Here is a 12,887-nt window from a genome sequence, read left to right as displayed (position 1 = left end):
AACATTATATATATATATATATATATATATATATATATACACATGTATGTTGGAATATGTTTATACATATAGGTCAATGGCCGATATTGTTCAAGTCGCAATAGATGAACACAAGCTCTGATGAAGATCAGACAAACTGCTAAGGAAATCAAAATGCATTCAAAGTCATCACTTAATTAAAGGGAAACTCGTTAATTCAGCAAATAAGACCAAAATTAAGAAACCCCTAAAACATTAGTGAAAAATACATTATTTTTGATAACTGCCAAGCTTTTGGATTGATGAAGCAAAAGCTAAACAGAGCAGGAAGAATCTGTATTTTGCGATGAGAATGTCTTCTAAGAAGTTAAATGGGGGACACGAAACTAGAAGATGAAAACAAAAGTCAAAATTGTGGTTCATTTGGAATTTTCACTTATTAACCTAGTGTTCCTGGTGAAAATGTTGAAGCACTAATTACGAGAGAGAGAGAGAGAGTGTACAGAATATATAACTTGATGTGTGAATATATATATATATATATATATATATTGTATGTATTGCTGGATTGACCAAATTATCAGATGTCGTTATAAACTCCTGCTCAAAATGTGGCTTTTTTTCTTTTTTTTTTGCATTGTAGTTTACGAAAGTTGCCACAAAAGTGGGTACAATTATTGCATAATGTTTTCTTAACTTTTGGCAAATTTTATAGATATCCTTAATGAAAGGAAAACAAAAAAACCAAACTGAATCATACTGGTATGAGTGTATTTACACACAAACACACATCCATGCACACGCACACACATGCACGCACCAACTCTCACTATCACCCTCCTCTACCTCCCTACACAGGTACACCGATACATAACTATATATATATATGTATGTATATATATATGTATGTATGTATGTGCTCATTGAAAACAAAACAAGACAAAAACAACAGATGGCAGTTATGCAGACATTAGCAGGCATTTGAACACATGGATTACACTAAAATTTAACTTATGCATTATGGGAAATTTACAAATGTAGTTGTTATAGTAGTATTCACATAAGATATTGGAAATATGCAAAATACAAACATTTTTTTGGAAGGGTGGGGGGTACGTAAGGAGAGTGGGGAGCAGTAACCATTAACAAAAAAAAATGTTTTTTTTTTTGTAATTTTGCAAATTGTGAAGGAGGTGGGGGTGGATTTGTATTGTTATTTTGTAATTAGGAAAAATAAATGAAGCATTAGCTGTCATCTGGTGAACCTTCATCGTTCGAGGCTTTGGTCGTTGATGTTTCTTCATCTTGGTTTTTGTTGTCACCTAACAGTTCGTTCCAGCGCTTTATGAAATAGCGGCGCAAAGCGTGGCCAGCATTGCCAACCTCTGAATCGTCCTCGTTGAATATTTCACAGTTGTCGAATATTAGGTGAGTGTCGGCAGCAAACTGGTCCTTTGATTTATATCTATACAACAGAAGAAATAATAATAATAATAATAATAATAAAGGTTTCAAATTTTGCCACAAGGGCAGCTATTGTGGGGAAGGGGCATGTCGATTACATCAACCCCAGTGTTTAACTGGTACTTATTTTATCCATCCTCAAAGCTCAAAGGATGAAAGGTAAAGTCAACATAGGTGGAATTTGAACTCAGAATACAGCAACGGGTTAAATACTGCTGAGCATTTCGCCTGGTAGCTCACTGCCTTAATAATAATAATAATAATAATAATATATATATTTCTTTACTACCCACAAGGGGCTAAACACAGGGAGGACAAACAAGGACAGACAAACGGATTAAGTCGATTACACCGACCCCAGTGTGTAACTGGTACTTAATTTATTGACCCCGAAAGGATGAAAGGCGAAGTCGACCTCGGCGGAATTTGAACTCAGAACGTAATTAATAATAATAATAATAGTAATAATAATAATCTCAAATTGTGGTACAAGGCCAGCAAATTCAGGGGCGGGGCAAATCAATTATATCAATCCCAGTGTTCAACCACTTTACAACTATCACATGATGTCAAAATGTGGCAACACAAACAAACATATATACATGACAGGCTTCTTCCAGTTTTCATTTACAATATCCACACTTGTCCAAGGTACCACACAGTGGGACTGAACCCCAAACCACATTGGTTGGGAAGCAAGCTCCTTAACCACTCAGCCATGCCTGCCCTTATACATGTGTGTATATATATGTGTATGTATATATGTGTTGGACTTATGGACTAACATCTACACGATTGGAAAGTTGAACTGTGAACTTTTATGCTTTTTTCTTATTTTTCTTCATTTCATTAATCTTATACCCTTCTTATTTTCCCAATTTGTCTCTGATGATGGAACATCCCATACTCTGGGATATCTCAGAAACAGCTGTAAGGCTTTGGACTTTTTCCAATAATAGTAATAATGTATATGATTTGAGATGGTTGTCTTGCCTTAACATTTGTTGTCCTCTTTAACAATTATATATCTGCTATATCGGAAATCTACAATCGTTCCATAACTCCCATCCCAGCTATAACCTTGGGACCCTGGTAATCCGTTACAGCACTTACCCAGCATACCTAGTTGTTTAGATTACCTGTGAACTAAATCCCCATATTTTATAAGTACATCAACATCAAAAATCAATGGAAATTGTAGTTGTGATCCCTGTGCCGGTGGCACGTAAAAAGCACCATTCGAACGTGGCCGATGCCAGCGCCGCCTTGACTGGCTTCCGTGCCGGTGGCACGTAAAAAGCACCCACTACACTCACAGAGTGGTTGGCATTAGGAAGGGCATCCACCTGTAGAAACACTGCCAGATCAGACTGGAGCCTGGTGCAGCCTCCTGGCTTCCCAGACCCCGGTTGAGCTGTCCAACCCATGCTAGCATGGAAAACGGACATTAAATGACGATGATGATGATGATTATATAGTTGTGGCCATTGCCGATCATAGTCATAATGGCACCTGTGCCAGTGGCATGTAAAAAGTACCCATTACTCTCTCATAGATTGGTGTTAGGAAGGGTATCCAATCATAGGAACCATGCCAAATCAGATTGGAATCTGGTGCAGCCCTCCTGCTTACTGGTTCCAGTCAAACCGTCTAATCATTCCAGCATGGAAAGCAGAAGTTAAATGATGATGATAATGATGATATATACAAACACACACACATGAAAAAGAAGCAAAACTGTGACCCTGAGGTGCAAGGTGATAATGACAACAGTAACAGTGAAAACTTTACTTACTGATTATCCCTGAGTTTTATTTTCATTGAATTAAAATCCATTGGTTTCTTTATATATTTCTTATATGATGGAAACTGTTTTAAATTCACAGGTTGCAAAAATGGCCAACCATTTTTGTTTTTTTCCAGTTCCAAAAGAATGGTTCTGAAGAGAAGCAGAAATTAAAGAAAATATCAAAAACCATATCAGTATTAAAAAACCCGAAGTTTTAGCAGAAGAGACTAAAATAGAAGATATTAGGATTCTTGCCTGGAGTCAAATCTAAGTCCATTTCATTGTAAAGCCGACTTCTTCACTGCACAGCCAAAAATGGGTTTTGGAAACTAGAATTGGTCAGTGAACACAACACAATCTTTGTGAGTCATTGAAGAATTACCTTACCCACCAAATTTACTCACAAGGCATTGGTCAGCCTAGGGCTATAACAGAAGACATTTGCCCACAGTGCTGTGCAGTGGGACTGAACCCAAAATTATATGGTTGCAAAATTTGGCTTTTTTATAAACTTCATACAGTATGACTGATCACCTTTGCCTTTCAGAAATTTTAAAAAAATACTTAAAAACTAATATAGAAGAAAGAAACTTACTTGCAACATGCCATTTCTTTAGCAAATTGTTCCTTTTTCTTTTCTTCGTCTGATTTGCTGTTTTCCAAATTTTTTTTTTCCTTTTTTATAGTTTCTTCTTTTTTTTTCCGCCCACGCTTTGATTTCTTTGTACCCTGTAAAAAGAAAAAGAAAGACAGGAAAATGAATTATTCTGTCCTTTTGTTGCACAAGAAGTGATTTTAATGAAAAGGAAAGTACAACAGAACATGTAAAATATGCTTTGTGTATTTTCTGACATACAAGTCGAATGTTTCAGACTAAAATGGACAGCAAAAAATAAAAAAAAAGGGAGGTTGATTCACAGACCAAGGCAACTTTGGAGGACTAAAAACTCCATGTGATATGCAGCAGGATTTAGAAAAAATAGGGACAATGTTTGAATGTTTAGACCAGTGGTTCTCAACTGGGGTTCCATATAATGGCCCTAAGGGATCTACATAAGATTTTGTTGTTGAAATTTATCTGCAATAAGTTGGTTAGAGTTCTACAATGCACAAAATATTTTAACAATTTTTAAAAAATACAAATCCTAATAATATTTGATTCTGCCAGTGTTGGTGCCATGCAAAAAGCACCCAATCATTACTGCAAAGTGGTTGGTGTTCGGAAGAGCATCTAGCTGTAAAAACCTTGCTTGTGCTGGTGCCATGTAAAATGTACTCGGTCCACTCTGTGGAGTGGTTGGTGTTTGGAAGGATATCCAGCAGTAAAAACCATTCAAAAACAGACACAGAAGTCTGGTGCAGTCAACTGCCTGTCCAGCTCCTGTCAAACCATCCAGCACGGAAGGAGGACGGACGTTGATGATGATGAAAAATATAATGGGACTTTTTAAAACTTTGAATGTTCATTAGGGTCCAGTAGAGTATAACAGGAACCAAAGGGGTCCACAGAAATGGTTGAGAATTGCTGATTTACATTATTTACTGCAATGTTGCCAAGAAGATTCTGGCTACACTTGGTCCTATAAGTTGTACCAACTTCTTTCTCCAAGATAAAACAGTAAACAAAAATTAAATGAAATAAGATGCTTACCTTTCCAGCCACACAGGATGCACATAACCACTTTTTTGGTAACCTGATGAAGAGAGAATAAATAGGATGAATATATTCAAGTAATGATAGGATCATTTATATATAGATATGTATGTGTGAGTAAATATCTGTCACTTTCCTCTCACCAACCAATTCCTCACCCTCTGATCCACAGTCTATCATCTTCATATTTTCTCTCCCCCACTTCCCTCCCCTCCCTTGTCCTACTGGGGCTGCCAATTATCTCCTCTGTAGTAAGACAGCAATCCCTGTCCCTCTATCATATTCCAACACCTCACCTGGCACACAGTCACTTATTTCGGTCCCTCACCTGAGACATCCTTGTCTAGCAAGCCACTTGGCAACCTCACTAGTACCACTTAAATGTAAGAAGTGCTAGGGCTAATGTCACATATAAAGCACCCTTGCTGGTGCCACATGAGAAGCACCTGTGCTGACGTCACGTAAAATGGACCCAGTACACTCTGTAAAGTGGTTGGCATTAGGAAGGCATCTAGCCATAGAAACCATGCCAAAAACAGATAACTGGAGTATGGTGCAGCCAACTGTAGAACCAACTCTTGAGCTGAACCAGTTCTAACCACTGAGCTGCAGACTTCTACAGAACAGTTACAACATAGATTAAAAACCTGTTCTCGAATTATTATGCTTACCTGACATCTACCTCAACTCTATGGTACTTACTATAAAACAGCAAATTAATATTATTTAATAGTAAGGCTGAAGACTGTTGAGTTGGGTCAAACTGTAAAGTATCTTGTAGTAGTAGTATAGGGGTATGTGCTGTAACAGTGTGTTGCCCTTGCATCCACCATTTGTTGGTGATTCCCTTCTATTCCTGGCAGATGACACCTTTGCACCACTCAGGCTATAACCCTCCAACCCATGGGTCTGTTTGGGGTAGTTGTTGCTAGTGATGGTTTTATGAGGTCGGAATGTAAATCCTACCTCAAGCCCTTTTCATTGTCTTTTATGTTAGGTCTAGTCTTGGGCATGCTGGTCTCTACACTGTACTTTCATGCTGTGAAGGGACTGGCATGTGTAAAGTACCTGGCTAGATATATTTGAATCTATTGATTCCGAGTTCAAAACTTGCCTTGCACACTTCTGCAATAGGCCAATAAATAAAGTTTAATTACCAGTTATACAGAGCAGTATGATTAAATATTCGAGAAGTTTGTTTTGTAATTGCAAGGTCCCCTTCTCTCAATTTTTGACTGGTACATTATTTCACTGCCCCCACCTGCCCTGGACAAAAAGCAAAGTTGATCCCAGAACCTAAAGAGACAGACATATAGCACAAAGCATTTTTCCCCCAACACTCTTTATGATGCTACCAATTTGCTACCTTCCCTAAAAATAATGGCATTTATTGAAAGACAACGAAGATTTTTTGGACAAGTATTTACCTTTGCAATGGAGGAATTAAACAATCTATGTGAAAAGCTCGAGGACATTCATCACAAGTTGCCAGTTTTCCATTTTTCTTGCCACAAGCAACACAGCAAGGGACTCCAGTAGCCTAAAATGGAAGAAAAAAAGAAAAAAAAGTATTATCCTTACTGATTAAGCTTAAAATCTTGGTTAATTCTTTTCTGCATTGCACCATGGGATTACTGATTATCCCTTGTTTTTACATGGATGAGAGACAAATCTCTCCAGGATAGTATGCTAGCTACTCTATTGCAGATAGTTTCCTACATGGGATGAATTAAAATTTATGGTGTGATCGAGGCTCACAAGGGCCAACAAGGGACATACCAATCGGGGAATGTCTGCATCAGGTAAGGACAACCTTTTTCAAGAAGTGGGCCACATGAGACACAGCTCATTATCAGGTGGCATTACTAAAAAATTTCAAGGTAATTTTTCGCTGAGTGTGCAATTCAAAACATCCTTCAGTTTGCCCATCACTGCTTTATGCAGTCCCTTGAAAAGATAGAAAAAGGAGTCAAATCTCCCTCAGATCAGACACTGCTGTTTTAAAAGAAAAGGACACATATTAGATTATATGGTCTAAGATACTCCCCAAAGAGTCAGGAAGGTCACAACCAGATTGTCTTGGCCCATTAAATTAGGATTTGGAGCTAAATGACAACAGCTGAGTAGCTATGTCATTTGACTTGCTAACAACAATAATCAAATCAATCAACCACACACACATTACTACCTATCATGTAAAAGTAAAAAAGGGGACACAACATATTTCTGAGACAATTCTGAAATATATGACCGAAATATGGACTGACGACAGCAAGAACATTGGTCAGTTTGTATTACAGAATAGGCTTGATCAAGTAAGGTTAAGTTCATTTTTTTAGTTAATTTTTGAAAAATGAATTATTTAATTCAATTAATTAATAAGTTACTTAATACTCAAAAGGTTGAGTTCCCCTCGTTGAAAATCCCCTTATGAAAAGGCTCCAAACAGGATTTGAAACTAGGATGTCAAATTTAATTCTCTTGCAGTAAGAACCACAACTGACTGCTACACTTGCCACATCCAAACATCTAGGCAGTGGTTCTCAACTAGGGTCCATATAAGATTTTGTTGTTAAAATTTATCTGCAATAAACAGGTTATATACCTACAATGCATAAAATATTTTAATAATTATTTTATGATTCCTAATAATATTTAATCATAAAAAATATAATAGGAGTTTTTAGACATTGACTGGCTATGAGGGCTCCACCCCTTGAGTAAAATAAGGATCAAAGAGGTCTACAAACAAAACATATTTGAGAACTACTGATCTAGACATCTGCGGGCCACATGATATCATTGTTGGCCAGTACTAGACAGGTACTGTCTTTTATCGACCCTGGAGGCAAGAGAACAAAACCAATTGCAGATTAGAACTCAGAATGTAAAGAGTTGGAAGAAATACTGCAACATGCTTAATGCTTATGCTCCCCACCCTCATGAAAAAAAAAAAAAAAGTCACAAAGATGCTTACTTTGGAAATACATTCATAACAGTACCAGTCACCATCAGGAATAGTTTCCATTTTAGGCTGAAAATATAATTATTACAATAAAATGAAATAATGGGTCACTTGTCTTCTTAGTAATAATAATAATAATAATAAAGCGTTCTATATTTTTGGTATTATATTTATGATAAAGAATACTAACTAAATCATATTGATTTTTAATTTAGAACAGATATATGCATACAAAAAACACATACCTGTTATATAGTCACATAGATAAATATTGATATGTTCACATTGATAAGCATAAAAATGCATACATAAACACTTTATAGTCACAAAGACAAGATAAATATAGAGATAAGCATACATAAACATGACTGACACAGATAAAAGATAATATAATATTTAGATTAAAACGAGAAGAGAAAAGAGCTGTATTTTCTGGCATACAAGTTCAATCTCCAGACCAAAAATTCCATGTGAAATGCTGAAGGATTTGGAAAGATGGTGACAATGTTTAAATGCTTACACTACATGTTTATGCTACATACTTCACTGATTTGTATGCTAGAAAATACAGTAAAATGAAGCTCAAGAGAGAAAAAGTAATCATGGAAAAAGAATATGTATTTTGTTACCTTGAAGCAGTAAGTGTGGTAACCTTTATCACAGCCATCACAGAGAAGTAACTCAGCTTCATTGTCATCTTTACGGCAGATCTGACACAGCTGAAAAAAAAAAAAATACAATTCCTGAATAATTAACCTTTTAAAGGGATTGAGTAATTCGTTTGGTTATATTTAAAAAAAAGGTCATTGGTTTGTGTCACCTCTTTTTTGTTTTATCTTTTTAGTTAAAAAGTGCTTTTAACCTTTTAGCATTTAAACAGGCCAAATATTTAGCCTATTCCATGTTCAAACTGGCTAGATTTGACTTCTCACACCTACCCTATAATGTTGTTCTAAAAATAAACAATTACATCATTGAAATTGCTGCAAGATAATGCATGATTAATTACAGTCTCCTAAGAGTAACATATCCCTTACACACACACAGTTATTTATAATGTGAATAAATAAGCATTACATTTGACAAAGTAATCTGAATACTCAAGGTTTAAACTGGACATCCGTTGTAAATGCTTGCGACAGAGTGGACCCTATTAAAGAAACTCAAGGTACCCATTGGTGGTATTAAGCTAGGCAAGAGATGAAGTCTGCCTTTCACTCTTTGCATTGAGTCTGTGACTAAGACAAACATTAATCCTTTTAGCATTCAGATTATCCTGTCAAAAGCAATACTAATTTATTAAAATTGTTTTGAGTTAATCCTGCATTATCTCCAAAATTTCAATGATGTGAATGTATATTTTTAGACTGATGTTGTAGGGTAGGTATGAGAAGCTGGATCTGGCTAGTTTTAACATAAAACAGGTAGAGTATTTCAGCCTGATAGAGCCAGTGTTAAATCCCTAAATCCATCCGACCGAAAACAGGTGGCAAAAAGGGGAGCTACCAACTTGGTTGCTACAAACAGAGGCAGCATTGTGCTCAGTCTCAGACCATCTGTATACACCCCTGACATTCCCCACCCGACCAATTTACCTCAGATATTGTTGCTATTGGATTAAAATTGTGATTCTCAGTACTGTGTAAGACTAAAGGTGGAAACACTGATATCAAATTGTATTGGTGATATATTAGCATGGGAGAGAGAGAGAGAGAGAGAGAGAGAGAGAGAGAGAGAGAGAGAGAGAGAGAGAGAGAAACTGTGCATGTGTGTGTGTGTGTATATATATATATATATATATATAGCCAAAGGAAGACCGGTCATGGCATATCTCCTGCAGAGTACAACAGATCGTCTCTTAAGAGCAAAGTATCCTTTGCGCACACACACACACACATTATCTCTCCCACGCATACAATGCTCTCTTTCTCTTATATGAACACTCACTCTCTCACTGCAATCTCTCTCTCCTTTTCTCTTTCTTTCATACATCCTCTTTCTCTCTCTCAGCTCCAATGGAAGTCTACTTCCAGTCAAAGGGCAGATGTGTGGTTTTAAACTCGAAGCTCGTGTTTGTTGGGGATAAATACATCATAGTGATATGCTGAAGGAACTGATCACTGAGACAAAATCACCAGAAGGAAGGAACTGCTCAGAGTCTAAAGAGAACTGCAAACTGGGGCAGAGTTTCACATCAGAGTGGTGCGGAGGTGAGCAGGAACCAGGCAAATTCAAAAGAGCAGGCTTCAGTTTAGGCATGATACCATTCAGGGAGAGCGCCTGGAGATGTCATCTGACTCTTTGGAATGTGGTGTGCTTAGAAAATGAAATCTTGGATAAGAATTCATCATCATCATTGTTTTAACATCCACTTTTGCATAGGTTAGACAGAGTTTAATGAGGCAGATATTCTATGACTGGATGCCTTTCCTGTTGCCAACCCTTAACTGTTTCTGAGCAAGGTAATATTTCCTCCATGGTTGGCTAGAGACCTTTTTGCAGCATATTGGTAATGAATGACATTCAGTTACAACAATTCTGCAAGGAGACACAAAAACATATACGACAAGCTTTTTTTCAGTTTCTGTCTACCAAATTCACTCAACTTCAGTTGGCCCAAGGCTATATAGTAAAAACACTTGTCCAAAGTGCCACACAGAAGGAGTCGGAGTTGCGGAGTCAGAAACAGTTAAGGGGTAGCTGGAGTCAGGGTTGATAAAACTATACCAATCCAACCCACAATATCTTTATTCTTTAAAATAAAACAGTCATAACATATAGGCCTACTCAAAGTACAAGTGTATGCATATGTAGACCACAATCACTTAATTACATAAAGAAGAGTCAGAGCTGCCAATAATAGAGGAGTTGGAGTTTTTTTGGTTCAATTCCACAGTCCTGCCATGCAGTGGCACTGAACCCAAAGCCATATAACTGGGAAGCAAGTTTCTTACTACACAGCCAAGCCAATTGTTGTAAAGTTCCAGGTCAGACTTGATCTAGCAGACCAGCAACCAAAAGCAATTCACTCATGACCATCTCATCTTAAAAATCATTAAATTTAATTACCACTTTCATGATTGATTTTTCCCATGCTATAGAGTTAATCAAGAAGTTAGCACATATTGATAACTGAGCGACAGATTTGGCTGAATGGACGGCATTTCGCCAGGTGAGCAGTCCAGGTGGAACGTCTTCCTCCCCCTCGTCTTTTCTGTTTTCATGGGAACTATTTTGGTTCTCTCCAGCTAATGCAATATTAGACAAACTAATCTGGATTCTGCAATGAAAGAAAAATAGTTTTTAGAGATCAAATTTAAATGAGAAGAAAAACAATATACACACACATATATATTTTTATATTTGTTTCAGCCATTTGACTGTGGCCATGCTCACGCACTGCCTTGAAGGGTTTTAGTTGAACAAAACGATCCCAGGACTTATTTTTTTAAAGCCTAGTACTTATTCTGTTGGTCTCTTTTGCCAAACTTCTAAGTTATAGGAACATAAGCTTACCAACACTGTATATATATACGATGGGCTTCTTTCAGTTTCCATCTACCAAATCCACTCACAAGGCTTTGGTCAGCCTGAGGTTCCACGTGATGGTTGGTAAGCAAGCTTCTTATCACACAGCCATGCTTAATGGAAATCAAGATAAACACGAATATAAATGTTTAGTTTCTACAGATGCTTCCCCTTTGCATTTATTTGGAACTCAGCATTGGATGTCCCAAATGCATCTGGATGCCTAACCGTAATGGATCATCAGAGGTGTGGAAAAAACAAAGCACCAAGTACTTTCTGTAAAGCAGCAGCTAGCATTGGGAAGGGCATCCAGCCTTAAAAAAATGCCAAAGTATAGGTACACAATCCAGCTCCAGTCAAACCATCCAACCCAGGCCAGCATGGAACATGGACATTAAATGATGATGATGATGAGATAATTTATGTATTATCCTTATTAATAAGGATAATAAATAAATATTGTCATCATCAAGAAGTGACCATAAACTAAAAAAGCTAAATGTATTTGTTTCTGAAATACTGTAATTACTAGGTTAAGGAAAAAGTTTGTGCGCTGTGTTAAAATAATGAACTGAATGAATAAACACACTGCAAAAATATATAAAAAGGCATTATTTTAACACAGCGCATAAACTCTTCCTCAACCTAATATTATAATGAGCCATCATTATGTATGTTTATGATAATGAGCCATCATTATGTATGTTTATTATAATGAGCCATCATTATGTATGTTTATTATAATGAGCCATCATTATGTATGTTATTATAATGAGCCATTATTATGTATTTTTATTATAATGAGCCATCATTATAAATGTTTCTATTGAAAGAACAAATGAATTTAATAATGAAAGTTTACAGTCTACAGTATGTCTTTTATATTTTTTTGTACAGAAAATTTCACTGCAAGCTTTTGGTAGGGCCTCCAATGCTGGACAGGTCAAAGGACAGAAGTCAGACTAATAAAGGCCACCTCTTCCCAAAGGTGAAAAATGCGTTTGCATAGGGCCAACACCATTACATAGAAAAAAGTAAAATTCCAGAAGGATCAGTGACAATTCAAAACCAACAAGACCTGGTAGGGAAAGGTCTTCCCCCAGGGAAAGATGGGATACCGAAGCAGAAATAAAAAAAGCAGGGATCCAACCGGAAAGAAGTTGAAAAGACGACCTGGGGTCAAGAACATTGGAGTAAAGGTGTCAATAGTCTATGTCCCTGAAGGAGAAAAGGATTTAACCCTTTAACATTCTGATTATTTTGTTGAATGTGATGCTTATTTATTCACATTGTTTTGAATTAATCATGGATTATCTCATAGCTTGGAAATTTTGATAATCCGATTGTTGATTTTTAGAATGACAATGTAGGGTAGTCGTGAAAGGCCAGATCTGGCTAGTTTAAGAGCTAAAGGGGTAAGGAAGTAAATACTGAAGAATAATGGTTGTATTTCCACATGTTTGTCAGTAAATTTAGAGGTTCCTTTTTTAACCTTTAGTACATTGCAT

At 36.7% G+C, this 12,887-nt stretch overlaps 1 protein-coding gene across 13 annotated transcripts in view; it reads right to left on the bottom strand.

Moving 5' to 3' along the window:
- Window positions 1-546: 546 nt before the first annotated feature.
- The window catches only part of LOC115220806 (bromodomain adjacent to zinc finger domain protein 2B), a 321,983-nt gene continuing 309,642 nt past the window's right edge, over window positions 547-12,887 (bottom strand). For 12 of the 13 annotated variants that reach the window (XM_036510466.1, XM_029790965.2, XM_029790966.2 and 9 more), the window contains 8 exons: window positions 10,921-11,131; window positions 8,481-8,570; window positions 7,864-7,920; window positions 6,314-6,426; window positions 4,884-4,926; window positions 3,828-3,961; window positions 3,239-3,382; window positions 547-1,444 (listed from right to left, as the gene is read on the bottom strand). In XM_036510466.1, coding sequence (XP_036366359.1) covers window positions 1,225-1,444; window positions 3,239-3,382; window positions 3,828-3,961; window positions 4,884-4,926; window positions 6,314-6,426; window positions 7,864-7,920; window positions 8,481-8,570; window positions 10,921-11,131 — 1,012 coding nt within the window. In that variant the 3' untranslated portion in view covers window positions 547-1,224. The remainder of the gene's footprint in view (window positions 1,445-3,238; window positions 3,383-3,827; window positions 3,962-4,883; window positions 4,927-6,313; window positions 6,427-7,863; window positions 7,921-8,480; window positions 8,571-10,920; window positions 11,132-12,887) is intronic. The other variant, XM_036510468.1, reaches the window with a different exon arrangement.

The sequence above is a fragment of the Octopus sinensis genome, linkage group LG17 (assembly GCF_006345805.1).
Source record: "Octopus sinensis linkage group LG17, ASM634580v1, whole genome shotgun sequence".
Classification (NCBI taxonomy): Eukaryota; Metazoa; Mollusca; class Cephalopoda; order Octopoda; family Octopodidae; genus Octopus; species Octopus sinensis.
Note: the sequence above shows the minus strand (reverse complement) of the source record. Positions and strands in the feature narration are given on the sequence as shown.